A 17671-nucleotide genomic window follows, 5' to 3' on the forward strand; every position below is an offset into this window, starting at 1 on the left:
TCGAGAGTACTTGAGCAGACATGGTTGATCAGATTTGGGGTATGAGATATTACAGACTTACACTATTTGTTGTGTGTTTTTTAGGGAGATCATTGTGTCAGCCTTAAATGATCTGGCTGCAAGATTACCCGCTTGTAGGTTCTTAATGGTCCACACTACATTAATGATGTATGGACATGTATTTGAAAAGGAAGGAGATTTTCAGAGAGTTTTATTTACTCAGGGAGCCAAAGACTTAGGGAGTTGGTCCAGGAAGCAACAGATGGTATTTACTCATTTGTGTAAGTGGGAGAATGTTGGTTATTATTATGAGATAGACATCCCAAAAAGTGGGTAGATAATATCTTATCTTAGAGATAATAAATTTATAATTCTAATAAGTATAGAATCTTATCGCTAAGCCCTTATATTTAAATACATGGTTTTTTATGATGGGTGCATGAGAGGAAGGACCATAAACCTTCATATAACCGTCATCTCCTTCTTTGTTCAATTCGTGCTTTATTCGGTAGTTACGAAGTGATATGCATGGGTTTCTCGCCTATTGCACCGTGTGGTCGGCCTCCGGTTGTTGATCAAGAAATGCGTGACGACCCTACGTAAAAAATCTGAATCGATAATCCTAAAGTTGTTGTTTACGTTTCTTAGATGGATGCCCGGGTTTATGTTCCTATTGCATATGTGTAGTTATCCATATTTGCATTACCCATAGTATTGGGCCCCACAAAAAGAGTACCTATTTAAGTCGGAGAGACTTGGCTCCTAAAATCAGATGGCTAGTATATGTCCAAAGTTGATATTTTGCAAATCTAACCAACTTTCAACTCTGTAGACGTGGGTGAAAAGGGGTTAATTTGGCTAATTAAATAAGATTTTGTTCATTTTTTGCTAAGCAAATGTTTAAAATGGTCTTAAAAAAAAATCCTCCAAAAAGAAACCCCTAACCTGATAAAATCCTGATTGTTAGGATACAAAACTACAAAGATGGTTGGGATCTACCTGCAGTGCTGACCACAGGCACTGGGTGAAAACTGAAAGAAGAAGATGAAAAAACCTCATTCCTCAAATATTTGGGGTTAAAATTGTTAAATGGGGTTTATGTGAAATTTAGTAATCAGGAGGAAGACGGGGCCCGTGAAGAAATAAGCGAGCGAGCGGGGGGAGCGGATGGGGGTAAAAATCCGGGATTGGATAGTGAGGGAGGAGAGGAGATGAGGCAGATAAAAGGATAGAGTACAGCGTAGGGGGGAGAGAGGAGAGGGAGGAGAGAGAGTGTGTGTGTTGGAAATAGCAACCAAATCAAATCCAAAATTCCCAGAATGGCGGCACCTCCCTTGATCTCCTCTGCCTACGTGTATTCGCCCTGCTCCGACTCCAATTCCCCGTCCCTTCTTCTTCTGAGGAAGAAGGAGAAGAACCCGGGGGGATCTCTCCTTCCTCCTCCGCATTATTTATTGCCTCTCTTGAGTACTTACTGTCGCCGTCGGCCGTACTACCGCAACCGAGCGCAGCAGCATCCAGCTGAAAGAAGCATCGGAATCCGCACCTCCCGCAAACACTTGCCCTTTCCGGTGAGCCAGCCAGCCAGCCAAGGCGATATGATTTTTCGTGCCGCTGCTCCTCTACCCTTCTTCTCATGTATTCCTGGTCTTGCGCTGTACAGGGGGGATTCTCAGATGCTGAGGAGAATAATCTCCTCCAGCCAATGCTGCTGGACTTGATAAGGAGGCTTGCTGGAGGAGGTGCTATTGCTTCCATCCTCGTATCGCAGTTTCTCGCCCCTTTAAACAATTCCGCCGCAAATGCTGTGCTTTACTCCCCCGACACGAAGGTTCCCAGGACCGGAGAGCTCGCTCTTAGGAGGGCCATCCCTGCCAATTCTAACGTGAAAGCCATTCAGGTGTGATGCATGCTTAAACAACTCTACTTCCTCACTCAGCATCGCTTCAACCAAATATTTACTGTTAGTCCTTATTACATAGGATTCTCTAGAGGACATCTCCTATTTGTTAAGAATTCCACAGAGAAAGCCTTACGGTACAATGGAAGGCAACGTTAAGAAAGCTCTCAAGGTAATTGAAAAAAAAAAGGCTCGCCTTCCTGTCTCTTTTCTTCGTTTTCGTTTCAAGCGTCTTGTAGCATAAACACACAAACTACGTTAACGTTAGGGATCTATCGCTCCCAATAAGGGTACACCTTTTTAGTCCTGTGCATTTGCGGCCATCTGCTAGTCATGACGCCGTCTTTCTATGTTAGGGATGCTGCTCTTAACATTTGGTAAACCTCAAGAAAATGTTTGGACATATTCCCAATATCAACATTTTCCTCTTAATCTATACGACGATCGCGGTAATGGAGCTTCTTTTTTGTTGTATTGCTAAATATGCAAATTGACACAAGTTAACTGCTCAGATTTCTAAATTTCCATGTTCATCACTTATCTATTGCTAAATATGCAAATTGACACAAGTTAACTGCTCAGATTTCTAAATTTCCATGTTCATCACTTATCCTAACAATACTTTACCTATTTATTCAAGTTAACTGCTCAGATTTCTAAATTTCCATGTTCATCACTTATCCTAACAATACTTTACCTATTTATTGGCATTCAGATTGCAATTAAGGAGAAGGAATCCATACTGGGAAGCGTACCGGAAGATTTTAAGGAAAGGGGTTCACTGCTGTATACTTCTCTAATAGATGGGAAGGTACGTAGCCTGCTATTTCAAAACCTAATTAGTGCTGAAGTCCGATGACATTCATAGTTTCATGTTACTCAGATCATTGGATGTCTATAGAGCAATGCTTGAAATTCTATGTATTCGCAAACAGACAATAACCCAAACATGTGATTTCAATCTTAATTCAACCTAAATGAAAATGAGTAGATGATTTACTCATTAGCTAATTGCTTGAGGTGTAAGTTAACACATGTGGTTTAAACTCAAGGTTTAATAACTAGTTTCAGTTTTGGACCTCAACTAAATAGCCGGTGTCCACAGTTTCTGTCCTTCTCCGTTGTTTCTGTTTCTGCTCCAGTTTTGATTCCAGTGGGGTATTTGTGTTGAAGCTTAAATGACTTGCATCAAACAAGGAGAGAAAGGAGAGCTCAGAGCTATTTTGGGGTATTTGTGTTGAAGCTTAAATGACTTGCATCAAACAAGGAGAGAAAGGAGAGCTCAGAGCTATTTTGATTGATCTTACATTGCTGAAGATTGACTTGCATCAAACAAGGAGAGAAAGGAGAGCTCAGAGCTATTTTGATTGATCTTACATTGCTGAAGATGAAGTTTGTTATGTCACCCATTCTGCTTAGACGTGGCATGACATTTCAGATAGAAAGGAAAAACTATGTTGGGGTCACTTATGTGAAAACAATATGGGATCACCCCCATTTTGCACAAATTTCAGCTAACTCCATTTCATGCCAAAGCCTAAAGCTAGTAGCTTATACATCCAAAGAAATTATTCATGAGAATATAATATCTTATACATGATGCTAAGTAATATAACATCTTAAACATGATGCTAAGTTTACTTGGACATAGGGACGCTAGTGGAGAAGTTTTTTTAGTGTCTTAAACTGCAACACACTAACTCTTAAAGAAGAGGACACTAGGAGATCAATATATTCATGTATGTGTATACACATAAGCGTGCATGTATGCACATGTGTATATTATAGATACTATGGTTAAAGTATCAACAAATGCTCCTTTATACTAATTGTTTATCTATTTCATAACATTGACATGGTTGAAGAGCAGTATATGGGTTTGGATGACTGCAATAATTGACTAACATTTTAAAAACATTTTTTTTAAAATGTTTTTCTAGTCTTTGCCTATAATTTGTTTGTAGATGTTTGCCCTCTTTTGATAAAACCATATCCTCTTTTTATTACGTAAGCAAGGACTGGAACATAGGGAACATAGAACACAAGTATCCAATTTTCATGTCATGTTCAAGCATCCAACATGGCAAAATTTTATACATGGATTGTCCTGGTAAACACTGAATGCTATTAACAATGTTTAAGATTTGTTTCTGATTGCAAAAGATGATATTGAGGATCCTACTGCAGTCTTTGTTTTATTTTTTCTGCTAATTTCCTTTCTTGTGCAGTCTCAATGTTAAGTTATGATGCCTCCGCATAAAAATCAAGTTATCCCACTTTTCTGATCATCTATGTGCAATATAGTATTAATATTTGTTCTCTTTAAAAACTACAGTATGAATATTTTGTATAAATGAATTCACAATGATATTTCAGGGGGCTCTGCAAAACTTGATTCAGGCTATAAAAGAGAATGACCCAGATAAGGTGTCTGTAAGCCTTGCATCATCTCTTGACACTCTTGCAGAGATAGAGTTGTTACAGGTAACTCTTGTAACTTGTTCATGTAACAATATTAAGGGAAATGAAAAAAAGAATGTCACATGTTTTTCCCGTTGTTTGCTTGATGTTTTTGTTTAATTACTCTGTTGGAGCAGTAAAGCGGTTAACCCTAGTTATTCATTTAATATAAGGGAAAAATGCTTTCAGCCCCCAAATTCGTAATAAGTATGCTTCCCCCTCCCAAGACTTTTTCAACGCTCTCAAAACCCCCAAATTCATAATAACTATGCACTGAGACCCCAAAACACAAAGCCCAAGAATTTTACAAAGGTAAAGACTAAAATGCCCATTCTCTTTCTCACCGTGCAATCCCTCTGCTCTCCTTCCCCCACCATTTTTGCCCTAGCCCCCTCCGTCCCTTCCACAACCCTCGTGGCGGCCGAAGCTCCTCTCCGGTCTCGCGCCTCGACCCCTCGCCTCCGCTCGCCGAGATCCGTCATGTCCACCGCCGATCCCAGCACGACCTCCGCTCGACCCCTCGCCTCCGTCCCCAACCCAATCCCTCAGGTCCATCATCCTCGAAAAACCCTACCACGTGCTCTCGAGCTCGTCCAGTCCGGCTCCGGCCGCCTCTCCGACCACGTGCAGGAGGAGCTTGTCCCAAGGCGGCAGAGTACAACAGCAAGAGAGTAGAGATCGAGAGCGGCTTGCCGCTCAAAGGAGTGATTTGGACGAGCTCAGGGCATGCGACGTGGCACTGCGAAGGCGAGCTTCGAGCAGCGGTTTCTTTCTGAGGGCTTCGTGGACTTCCCCGTTGAGGGGTCCTCCTCCTCCTCCCTTGTGAACGGCTGCCTGAGAAATTCCGCGAGCCTCCTCATGCACTCCTCTGGCCTCTCCTGCATCTCTTCATACTCCAAAAAGAGCACGGACTCGGGCCTTTTCATGCTCTCCTTCTTGTATTCCATCTGATGGTCCCATATCGAACCAGGTACCCACCCTCACAAAAGCGGTCAAACATTTCATCCAGCGACGTGAACGGAGCATTAGGGGGCCTGCTAGCATTCGTAAAGTGCCAAAAGGGGACGAGCGCGTCCTTAGGATCCCGGCTGACCTAGACGACACGAGTGGATTTCTTGAAATTGAGGGAAAATATTCAATTCATTTGTTTATTAATTTTAATTTTCTGATATTTGAGGTTTGATCTATTTTTGAAGAACAGTTATTATAATCAGCAACTTTAATTTGGGTTTTTTTGGGGTTATAGGCTCTATTTTACTCGTGTAAAATTAGGAATCAAGAACGGAAAGAATCAAGATCGGGTCGGTTGTGAAGGATACGCGTTGGTTGTGAAGGATACGGATTGGTTGTGGAAGTTACGAATTGATTGTTAAGATTACGGGTTGATTGTGGAGGTTACGGGTTGGTTTGTGGAGGTTACGTGTTGGTTGTGGAGGTTACAGGTTGATTGTTAAGTTTACGGATTGATTGTTAAGGTTACGGGTTGGTTTGTGGAGGTTACGGGTTGGTTGTGAAGGTTACAGGTTGGTTGTTAATGTTACGGATTGGTTGTTAAGGTTACGGTTTGGTTGTGGAGGTTACGGGTTGGTTGCTAAGCTAACATTAACAATCAACTCCGTAACCTTTTATTCTCCGTATTTAATAATATAGGCTTTATGTACTTGTACATTTATCATTAATATCCTAACATAGTAAAGCAGCAGCGGGAACCCACACGGTCTTTTCTAATATGGTATTTGTGGGGAAGACGTGCAACGTTTTTTTTTGGTAAGTTGTATGGCGTATAATTCACGTTGTAAGCGCTCCTAGCACTGTTGCTATTGTAATTTGTTAGATGAAAATAGCAGACAATGTCAGTGATTGCACCGTACTCTGATGCTTAATTTGTTTTTGATGCACCTGGTAAGTGATTGGCTGTGATTTGTTTGGCTTATAGTTTTCAAGATATTATGATCAAAGAGTAATGTATATCTTTGGGGAAATTGCTTCCACGCCCCAATTTCCTTTCAAGTTTTCTGTCCACCCTTAACACATAATCTTTATAATTAACTCGTAACCTTCACAACCAACCCCTAACCTTCACAATTAACCCGTAACCTTAACAACCAATGCGTAACTTTAACAATCAACCCGTAACCTCCACAACTAACACGTAACCTCAACAAACCAACCCGTAACCTCCACAAACCAACCCGTAACCTTAACAATCAATCTATAACCTTAACAATCAACCCGTAACCTCCACAACCAATACGTAACATCCACAAACCAACCCGTAACCTTAACAATCAATCTGTAACCTTAACAACCAACGTGTAACCTTAACAATCAACCCGTAACCTTAACAATCAACCCGTAACATCGACAAACCAACCCATAACCTCCACAATCAACCAGTAACCTTAACAATCAACACGTAACCTCCACAACCAAACCGTAACCTTCACAACCAATGTGTATCATTCACAACCAACCCGTAACCTTCACAACCAACCCGTAAAGTGGAAAACTTTAGTCTACATTCTGTAATTTGCTACCATTGAGAAAGAGAAAAATATAGAAGAAACACTTTTTCCTTCTTCTGTTAGTCGTGGCTGCAATTTTGTAGTCATCATGACTTTACTATTAATCGAGAGCATTTGCACATTTCAATATTGGTCATTGTGGCTTATAAACAGGGAAGACCAATGATGCTGATGGGTGATGAATATGGTCACACACGCTATGGAAATAACAATAGCTACGGACATGATACTGAAATAAACCATTTTCAATGGGGACAGGTGAGTATCTATTTTTCTCTTCTTTCTCAGTAGTCCTCAAGCTAATTCATTTTGTTTGCTAGAATAGCTGGAAGAGAGAAAGGGTGATCATTTCAGATTCTTCTCAGAGATGATAAAGTTTCGTCAAAATCATCCTATATTATTAAACACGGAGAATAAAAGGTTACGGAGTTGATTGTTAATGTTAGCTTAGCAACCAACCCGTAACCTCCACAACCAAACCGTAACCTTAACAACCAATCCGTAACATTAACAACCAACCTGTAACCTTCACAACCAACCCGTAACCTCCACAAACCAACCCGTAACCTTAACAATCAATCTGTAACCTTAACAACCAACGTGTAACCTTAACAATCAACCCGTAACCTTAACAATCAACCCGTAACATCGACAAACCAACCCATAACCTCCACAATCAACCAGTAACCTTAACAATCAACACGTAACCTCCACAACCAAACCGTAACCTTCACAACCAATGTGTATCATTCACAACCAACCCGTAACCTTCACAACCAACCCGTAAAGTGGAAAACTTTAGTCTACATTCTGTAATTTGCTACCATTGAGAAAGAGAAAAATATAGAAGAAACACTTTTTCCTTCTTCTGTTAGTCGTGGCTGCAATTTTGTAGTCATCATGACTTTACTATTAATCGAGAGCATTTGCACATTTCAATATTGGTCATTGTGGCTTATAAACAGGGAAGACCAATGATGCTGATGGGTGATGAATATGGTCACACACGCTATGGAAATAACAATAGCTACGAAGCTCGCCTTCGCAGTGCCACGTCGCGTGCCCTGAGCTCGTCCAAATCACTCCTTTGAGCGGCAAGCCGCTCTCGAGCTCTGCTCTCTTGCTGTTGTACTCTGCCGCCTTGGGACGAGCTCCTCCTGCACGTGGTCGGAGAGGCGGCCAGAGCCGGACTGGACGAGCTCGAGAGCACGTGGTAGGGTTTTTCGAGGATGATGGACCTGAGGGATTGGGTTGGGGACGGAGGCGAGGGGTCGAGCGAAGGTCGTGCTGGGATCGACAGTGGACATGACGGATCTCGGCGAACGGAGACGAGGGGTCGAGGCGCGAGACCGGAGAGGAGCTTCGGCCGCCACGAGGGTTGTGGAAGGGACGGAGGGGGCTAGGGCAAAAATGGTGGGGGAAGGAGAGCAGAGGGATTGCACGGTGAGAAAGAGAATGGGCATTTTAGTCTTTACCTGTGTAAAATTCTTGGGTTTTGTATTTTGGGGTCTCAGTGCATAGTTATTATGAATTTGGGGGTTTTGAGAGCGTTGAAAAAGTCTTGGGAGGGGGAAGCATACTTATTACGAATTTGGGGGCTGAAAGCATTTTTCCCTTAATATAAATATGAGGCTTAATGCAACACGAGTACACTACATAAATACTAAGCACTAGTCTGCACGTCAAATATATAGAAGAATGTCAAACTGAAGGAATGAACCCTATAGATATCTAATGATTCTATAATGTAACAGGCTCCAGGGTTGTCCTTTTTATTGCCTGAGCAATACTTAAAGTACCCAAGGTAACTTGACTGCCCCCCTTGTTTCTTTGCCTTTCTGTATAACACATGCACTTATCCATGCATGAGTATGTCAGTAGAGGTAGGCGAAGGTCTGTTTTGCTACATATTGCATGATCCTATAGGAAAGAATGAAAATTGGAAAATTTTTCTACTTAAACGAGATCAGATTCCCGCCACAGGTTATGCGGATGGTTGGGAGGTTCCAGTATGCCTTTGACGGTCTTGGGTCTGATTCCTGGCTAGGTTAAAAAAATGCAGATCAGATAGAGATATAAATGGATGAATATATAAGGCATCAAAAGTTGGGTTACATTCTGGCTTGGGGATTGGAGTCAGAAATGTTAAGGTTGGCTTATACATTCTGGTGGGCACTGGAGAGTGGGACATCGTAATGGGGCTTTGCTCGGTACTGATGCATACGTGAATATTGAATTTATCTGAACTTGAAAGTTTGGCATGTGCAAATGCACGTGACACGAAAAAATTGTGACAGTAATGTACAGGGCATAATAAGAGTTTCAAAATCGAAATCAACTTCTGATTTGGTTAAAGAGAAATGTAATGATATTGATTTTATTTTAATAGAACTAATAGCAAAGTTAGCATTTTAAATTAAGTTTGTAATTTTCAGCATAATACATATCTGACTATTATTTTTATAACTTTTTGTTTATGGAATTAATGGATTAAGAGATATTTTATACTTTAACATCCTTACTTTTAAATTACTTTTCATAATTTTAGCATAGGCAGATCCATCTTAGAGGAAGTAGTCACTTGACACCACTTCCTCCAAGGGGTCCTCACATACTAGAGGAGTTTAGATATTGGCCTATCACATCTTTCGTAATTTGATATCAATCCCTCAAATCAATGAAATTGCTCCTAGGGCCCTTAAAAATCATGAGTTATTACAATTTGGTCTCTATAGTTAGATGACATTTTATCTAAGAGAATATTTCCTCAAATCTAACGTTTTAAAGTGCTCTTCCTGTTCCTGTTATATATACCTTTCAGTTACAACTGACCAGCCTGTTTCTTTAATGGGTTTAAACCTTAACCCCGCAAGTTAAAACTCAAATCCACATTGCTCATCGTCTGCCATGGTCAAAATTTCTCCCTAACCTATTTAAAAACAAAAGGGGCGTTTAGGATTTTTAGAGGAAAATGTATATTGGCGGGTATTTTACAATTGGAGATTATCAATGTTGAAGAAAAAAGAGTGATGATTGGCTTAGTGATTTTAGTAACTTATATTAAAAATATGTATCTGATAGTGTTACAAATGATGTGATTTTGTTTTTCTTTTTCCAAATTATGAAAACTTGTCAAGACAGTTGGGAATTTTTTTGATTAACATGCCAGACAGCTGTGAATTTTTTTAACTATTCATTATAGGGTGACACCAATTTCTAGAAATCCTGGATCCGACACTGTTTAAAATATAACAATAATTATTTATAGATGTCATAGTATATTTTATTGAATCTTTTATACTTTTACATTTAAAATAAGTGAGAAGATGGGGATGGGGAGGGGGAGTTGTGAAATGAACCAAACAGCCCCTTTGTATAGATAATTGAGCGCATTTGATACATTAACTGTGGGGGCAAAGTGAACACGTTTCTGCTCTTACAAGAGAGAGTATGAACCTTCACTCAAATAACAAAAGGCTAAAGCACATAGGAAACAATGGTTCCATATTATGTACCACATTGAAAGATAGGGTTTTTTCTACATTAGTCCCTTAAATCATTCATATTGCAAAATTAGTCCCATTAAATTATTTAAATTGTTGTTAGGTCCCTCAAAACTTAAGCTATTTTAAATTAGTCTCTCAAATCATTTAAATTGCAATTAGGTCCTCCAATTCTTAAATTTTTTTCACTTTAGCCTTTTTCAAATTAGTCCTTCAATCAATAGGAGAATTAGCAATTGGAGGGATAACCAAGTACATTCTACTGCTATGGACTCTCACATCCCCAATTTTTTCATAAGTTGTTTCAAATTAATCCTTCTAATGCAATTTTTGTTCTTGTTTTTAGAGACTGATTAGGAATAGCTAATTTCAAAATATGAATGATTTGAGGAACTAATATCGCAAAAACCCAAAAAGATATCCAGTACCTCCAGCCTTCCTTTGTTTGTGGCTATAACAAGGTATTTTTTTATGCCATAGCACGGTCTTTTTAAATATCAAGCATTTTAAGTTCTTGACAAAATTAGAGGATTATAATCAAAATTATATTGGTGGTCGTAAGATTGGCCAGCCGTAGTGTATATGGATTCTCTTGTATCATCCTTGGAACTTGGATGGAACCGCATAGGACGAAAGAGCATTACTATTGATGAGAAATATTAAAGAATAACGTAAAGGAGAAGTCGTCTCACCTAATTCTAGGAGTACGATTGATTGATGTATGATAACTCGTACCATTTTTGTGAGGAACAGCTGCCTCAGCCTAGTTCTAGCCTTCTAGAATAAGATTTGATGTATGATTCTTCTAAGCGATATGGTAAGCTAGCTAGTTAACAGAGATTGCAATCAATTCGATCTGCTATCAAAGATTGAGCACCTCGAAGTATATTACTAGACAGAAGGGTTTCCACTTTATGCATGATGATAAGTCTCCGCTTGCAGACTCTAGACACTAGTAGTTGGTAGGGGTGGGCATTGGGCTGGGTCAACTCGCGAGCCTGTTTGCTCGAACCACGTATGGGCCTGAGCCAACTCGATCTGGTGTGAGATGGGATGGTCTCGGCCCGGTAGCTGAGTGGGTCGCGAGGCGAGCTTGGTTGGCCCCTAGTCCATATGGGCCAATAACCCGCTCAGCGGCTCTGCCCAGTATGCGAGCTAGGTCTCTTGTAGATAGGCTGGCCCACTGGCCTGCAATTTTTACAATATAGTTCTTCTTGAATATGATAATAGTTTTATAAACATGATTCTATGTAATTTATGAACTAGTTGAATTGAAATCCGAGCATAGGCAACTAAAAGGCTGCATATTTTGAAAGGATTAACACAGCTAATTTCATAAAAGTATTAATAAAATTATAGGTCCCCATGTTCATAACACTATTAATGAAATTATTTTTCTATTTCTTACAATTATTGGATTGTTAGTTTCTTATTTAAACATAATTTTTAAGTGTTAACAATACTTATAAAACAATAACATAAATAGTTAAAAAATTAAAAAAAGCAAAGAAAATTAAGTGTGATGAACAGGCGACCAAAGTCAGCCCACTTGACTTGTTGCGAGCCACAAGCTGGCTCATCGCGCTACCTGTCCTGCATGGGCCAGCTCGACCTGCTGCCCACCCCTAGCAGTTGGTTTGCTACAGCCCTTGCTTAGGACGGAAAGCATCCCATTCCTAGCCCTAGAAAATTGGCTTAATGCAATTTGATTGTAAGTACATCTTTCCAATTATAGTTAAAAAGTTCATATTCTTAAGTTAGTGGTAAACTATCTGTTGTCATACTGAGATAGCATAGAATATAGATCCCAAAATCAGTACCATGATTTTAACAGAAGCAGTTACATATTTGTGGGATGCACATGAGCACATGCTTCGGAAGCAACGCATGTATCAAATCCCAAGTGGGTTTATCCTAAATGTTCCTATGTGAGTGATTGGTCGTAAGAACATCTGAATGGTCATGGGTAAAATATTTGTTTAGGATGAGGTTATTATGGCACTTTGACAAATATATCTTCCAGATTGTATTGTTTCTTGACCATAGTCTATGAAAACGATCAACTTATAAACCTTGAAAGTTATCTCCAAAAGTTACATAGGCAGTTTTGAATCTTGTAGCTCTAAATCGGTCCCTAATATCAGTAATTATTCCAGGAACAGGGCCAATAATCATTCAATGTTTTGGCCACCGAAGGATATACTTTGAGAAATTTCATTGTTTATCTCGACATTGGTATCATGGATCTGTACTGTTTTTAAAAACTATATATCTACATTTTTATACTTCTCATTCAAAATATACAGTAAAAATCTGGTGTGTGAAAAAGATAAAGCTAGAAATGTTTCTACCATGGTAGCATATATCTATATTTATGTTAACTTTCTTCCTTTTGTTCATAGTTTAGTATTTTTGGTAATGGCTCTTTGGGTAATTGACTATAACTAAACAAGAAATGAGGGATTATGTTTTTGCATTTGGTAGGCTAACAGGCAGAGGAACTGTTGAATTTACAATAGAGAAAGATGCTGGTACCGCATTTTTTCCCATAGCTGGAGGGCAGCCGCAAAGTCTTGCCAAAATCCAGGTTTGTGGAAATTCACGTCATGTATGAATAAAGTCGGTCAACCTTTTAGATGCATCTACATGTGTTTACTAAGAATCAATGCATCATTTTGAGAGAAATTTAATCTCGATAAGAGTCATAACATACTAGTAGTCAGGAAGTTTAACTGATGGTCAATAGGATTGCATGTCTTGCAATTCTCTATGAATTAATTTACTTCTTCCAGATCTCCTTGATGCACAATCAAGGCAATTTTGTTTAAGAAGTTGTTCCTGTGCGTCCAAGAAAAAACGCTGGTCTACCAACTTTAGAAATTAGAAATATAGCTGTAGTGATAAAAAAAGCATATATACATTGTTGAGGTAACTGCTGTTCTTATTACATTTGGAGGGAAAAACTGATGTCAATAACTGGCAGTCTAAATGCAAATGTGCACTGTGACATTTGCGATCAGTTCTCAATTATTTATTATCAATCAGTTCTCCTCACGTTTGAGTTAAGCAGTCAGTTTAATCCACAGGTTATCCTTGATGGATACTCTGCTCCATTGACTACTGGGAACTTTGCAAAATTGGTAAGGTATCTGAATCTGACTTGTCCCTTTGCTTCCTTGTTCTGTTTTTTGTTTGATTCAGTTGCCTACTTAATATGAGTCGTCAGTGGAAAAGCACTAATAAACTTCTGATGACACAACCATAATTGCGCATTTTCTAAAGAAATCTTTATCATTTTGTTCATGTAAAATAAAATTTTAAATCATATGTTGAATTTCTTCAAACCATATGTCGAATTTCTTCTAAGGGATCTTAAGTATTAACAAAAGAAATATTTTAGGTGCTTGATGGAGCATATGATGGGGCAAGACTAAAATGCACAGATCAAGCGGTTCTTGTGGATAGCAAGCTGGAAAATTCTGGCTACAGTGTCCCACTAGAAGTAATGCCTTCTGGACAATTTGAACCGTTATACAAAACTACTCTTAGCATTCAGGTCAGTTAAATGGTGACTGTTAGTTTGTTGATTGAGGAAACTGCATGGGGCACCCTTAATTTTCTTAAATTTCTCATTTTCCTACTCTTGTAGGATGGAGAGCTGCCTGTGCTTCCATTATCTGTCTATGGTTCCGTAGCAATGGCACATAGCACGGACTCTGAAGAGTACTCTTCACCATCTCAGTTCTTCTTCTATCTCTATGATAAGAGAAATGTAAGCAAAAACATTAACCTTTTCATTTTTTAAATTTATATCGAAACACATCACTACCAAGCACAACTTTTGTTGGTAGTGATGTGGCATAATCCCCTCTACTCATTCAAATGGTTACATATCCCCATGCAGTTGTGCTTGGTAGTGATGTGGCATAATCTCCTCCACTCATTCAAATGGTTGCATATCCCCATGCATTCCTCAACCCATGTGAATGTGGTCCCCCATTTAAATGAGTGGAGGGGATTGTGTCACCTCACTACCAAGCATAAAATTTGTGCTTGGTACCAAGCATACCCATATTTCTTCACTCATTCCAATTCCTAATCACTCCCCAACCCATGTGAATGTGGGCCCTGATTTCAATGAGTGGAGGAGAATATGCCACCTTACTACCAAGCACAAAAACTTGTGTTTGGTATTAAGCATATCCATTTCTCTCTCTCTCTATATATATATATATGTGTGTGTGTGTGTGTGTACACTTATATATCTACACACATATATATTATATATATACATATATGTGTATATATACACACACATATATGTATTTATACATGTGTGTGTATAATAATACTATTATAAAAGTGGGTTGACATGTTAAAACATTTCTTTCAAAAATATCTTCCAAAACACATACATGCACCTATTAAACACATACATGCATACATAAAACACATACAACACATTCATGCATACATAACCCATTAATTAAAATAAATTTACTTAAATGTTTGCATTTAACTCATTAGGTTTATAACGTCTAAAGAAAATGAGATAGACATGAAAAGTTAATGAATATGATTAGTCAATTTAACCTCCTCACAGTCATAACTTATCTAACATTATGTTATTGCATGCATACATGACTTGCAAATAAGCGTATTTAACATTATGCTATCAGTAGCTTAGATGATGGGAAAAAATGGTAAAAAGTAGTATACATAAAATAACAATAATAATCACTCACCAATAACCTCCTCACATTTATAACCTCCCCATTAATTACCTATTGAAGTTCTATTTAATCATTTATCCATACCCTCCCCATGTACCATTTAATTTTTTACCCATTATCTCCATCAATAACCAATCAAATTCTCCCACGAGCTACTTCTGATGACTAACAAACATAATGGAGATCATTTGGTGGAAGTATTGAAGAAGGCTATCAATAAAGGGTTCGACAGCTTCAGTTGCGTCTTCACTTCACCAAGATCTCTGAAGCTTTGAATTTCATTTGAATGAGAGGGGAATTGGGAGATGGATCAGATTTGTTTTATTGTTTTTGGGTCCAGAGATGGTGGATAGCATTAAGCACAAAATCAAGCACTCTAAGTAAATTACGATATTTTCGCCAAGCTTCTATTGTCTGTAAGTTTAAATTTGCATATTACAGAGCCTTGACCGATGGTGGTCAAAGTGCTTTATTTTATCAGGCTCTTCGCCCAACATACTAAAATTTTTATACCCATCATTGCTTATCATTATAATTTTTATTTATCTGTCTTGGTTAAGAGTATGTATGTGTGAGCAATAGTGGAAGAGGACGGTCTCTTTGTGATGTCTGCAAGGGACAAAAGACTAATGTTAACGCCAAATACTTGGTAAATTTATCGTTGTCACCCAAATTGTAGAGCTGTACGATGCACAAATTATATATGTTCAATCTGTAAGACAGAAAATTTAATGTGTTAATGTCTCATATTGAATTATGTTTGGGAAGTACTAAATTGTCAATGAGAATGGACTTCGTGGGCAGGTAGATATGTTTTGTATTCGAGATACAAGATATTCGAAATACAAGGTATTCATGTGTGAGCTATAACCACATTATAGTAATGGTGAGCTCTGAACGCATAAGTAGCAACCGGTTCTTATATACGACTACTGAAGATGTTTTTTTATTATAGAATTAGGGATGCTATTTAATAATGGAATAAGTGATTGAACTAAAGGTAAGTATCATATATAAAAGAAATTGATTTACTAATAGAAAAGTTACAAATCAACACAATATTAGCATGATTTGGAAAATTTCAAAGATTTACAAAGAAAATTACTGAATTGCTGATGTAAATTATAAATTTGGCTAACAAAAATTTTTAAACTCATTTTTTACTGATATGTAATTTTAACGGTAGCATCATTATGAGCTGGAATGCAACCTGACCTGACAAAATCAAAACATGTATAACTGTTCACGAGAGAGGAGGGTTATGGGCAATAATTTAAGATACTTCCATATTTAAATAAAATAAGTAGATAACTAACCAGTTATATGTATATAATAGTAATTACGAAAGTTTATAAATAGTAATAATCATGCTCAATGACAAGGAGATAGAAGGAAATGAAAATTATTTAGAATAATGCATTAAATAGAATTTATTTGCCTTCTAGAGAGCTTTCTATGTTATTTTATGGGATTAGACAAGAGTTCATTTCATTCTAGACTTTCCCCCTATATGCATTGTAAATATCTATACATATGTCTACGTGCAACGCACGTACACTATACATGTGTGTGTGCGTGTGTAATATATGTATATGTGTGTGTGTGTACGCACACATACATACATACGTTGGTGTGTGTGTATGTATATGTGTGTGTATATCTATACACATACATACATAGTACATACATACATACATATGCATATGTACATATGCATATATATGTAGATGTACATGTACATATACATGTATGTGTGTGTGTTCGTGTGTGTGTGTATAACATTTAATTATCAAATTGACCACTTTCTAGCCACGTCAACAAAATTACCTGCAAGTTGGTCACTTTGCAAAATTTCAATTTTGAAATGCAGGGGACTACCAGTCCCGTGTAATTAGTTGTGTTTGCTAATTACAGGGGACTGCTAGTCCCGTATAATTTGCTATTGAGATATTTCCTCCGTATTTCATAAGAGGAAGTCCCCTGTATAATTAGCTATTGAGACATTTCCTTGGTTTTTCATAAAAGGGAAAATTGGCTTCAGTCTAGTAGAATTAAAAAAAAAAAAAAAACGAATCACCAATTGCTTTTAACCCCTAGCCTTTGCTTTTTGTTGTAAAACCCCTAAAGCATATCGGCTACATCACATTTACCCATGTAACTAGTCAGTTTTCTTCTTCATGATAAGGGGTAGGAGGCAATTTTTCATTGTTGGGCCCATGCATAAACATTTGTGAAGCTCGTGAGCCCTATCTTCCTTGTGGGGCCCATCACATAAAAGACATGGGCCTCACAGGCCATTGAGACTATTAGAATTCTGAAGTCTTTGGTTGGTGTTAAAATGAATTATACAGAACTGCTCGTACGGTATAATTAGCAAACACACACAAGTATACTGGAATAGCTGTCCTATATGTTTCCAAGAACTACATTTGCAAAACGACTAGTTGTCATCCATTGACTAAAATATGGTCAATTTTGCTAATTAATTTACAAGAGTAGTTTTTTTTTTTAAAATTCCCTTGCATGTGTAATGTTTGTAAAAAGGAGGAG

The 17671-nt window shown here is 38.1% G+C and overlaps 1 protein-coding gene across 2 annotated transcripts in view; it reads left to right on the forward strand.

Annotated features, from left to right (window-relative positions):
* LOC109848438 (peptidyl-prolyl cis-trans isomerase CYP37, chloroplastic) overlaps positions 1165 to 17671 on the forward strand; it is a 17333-nt gene continuing 826 nt past the window's right edge. Inside the window, exons 1-10 of one of the 2 annotated variants that reach the window (XM_020417926.1) lie at positions 1167 to 1571; positions 1664 to 1900; positions 1983 to 2072; positions 2616 to 2711; positions 4277 to 4384; positions 8640 to 8689; positions 12873 to 12975; positions 13475 to 13528; positions 13789 to 13944; positions 14038 to 14160. In XM_020417926.1, coding sequence (XP_020273515.1) covers positions 1320 to 1571; positions 1664 to 1900; positions 1983 to 2072; positions 2616 to 2711; positions 4277 to 4384; positions 8640 to 8689; positions 12873 to 12975; positions 13475 to 13528; positions 13789 to 13944; positions 14038 to 14160 — 1269 coding nt within the window. In that variant the 5' untranslated portion in view covers positions 1167 to 1319. Of the gene's footprint in view, positions 1572 to 1663; positions 1901 to 1982; positions 2073 to 2615; positions 2712 to 4276; positions 4385 to 8639; positions 8690 to 12872; positions 12976 to 13474; positions 13529 to 13788; positions 13945 to 14037; positions 14161 to 17671 lie in introns of both variants that reach the window. The other variant, XM_020417927.1, reaches the window with a different exon arrangement.

Source organism: Asparagus officinalis, chromosome 7, assembly GCF_001876935.1.
Source record: "Asparagus officinalis chromosome 7, Aspof.V1, whole genome shotgun sequence".
NCBI lineage: Eukaryota > Viridiplantae > Streptophyta > Magnoliopsida > Asparagales > Asparagaceae > Asparagus > Asparagus officinalis.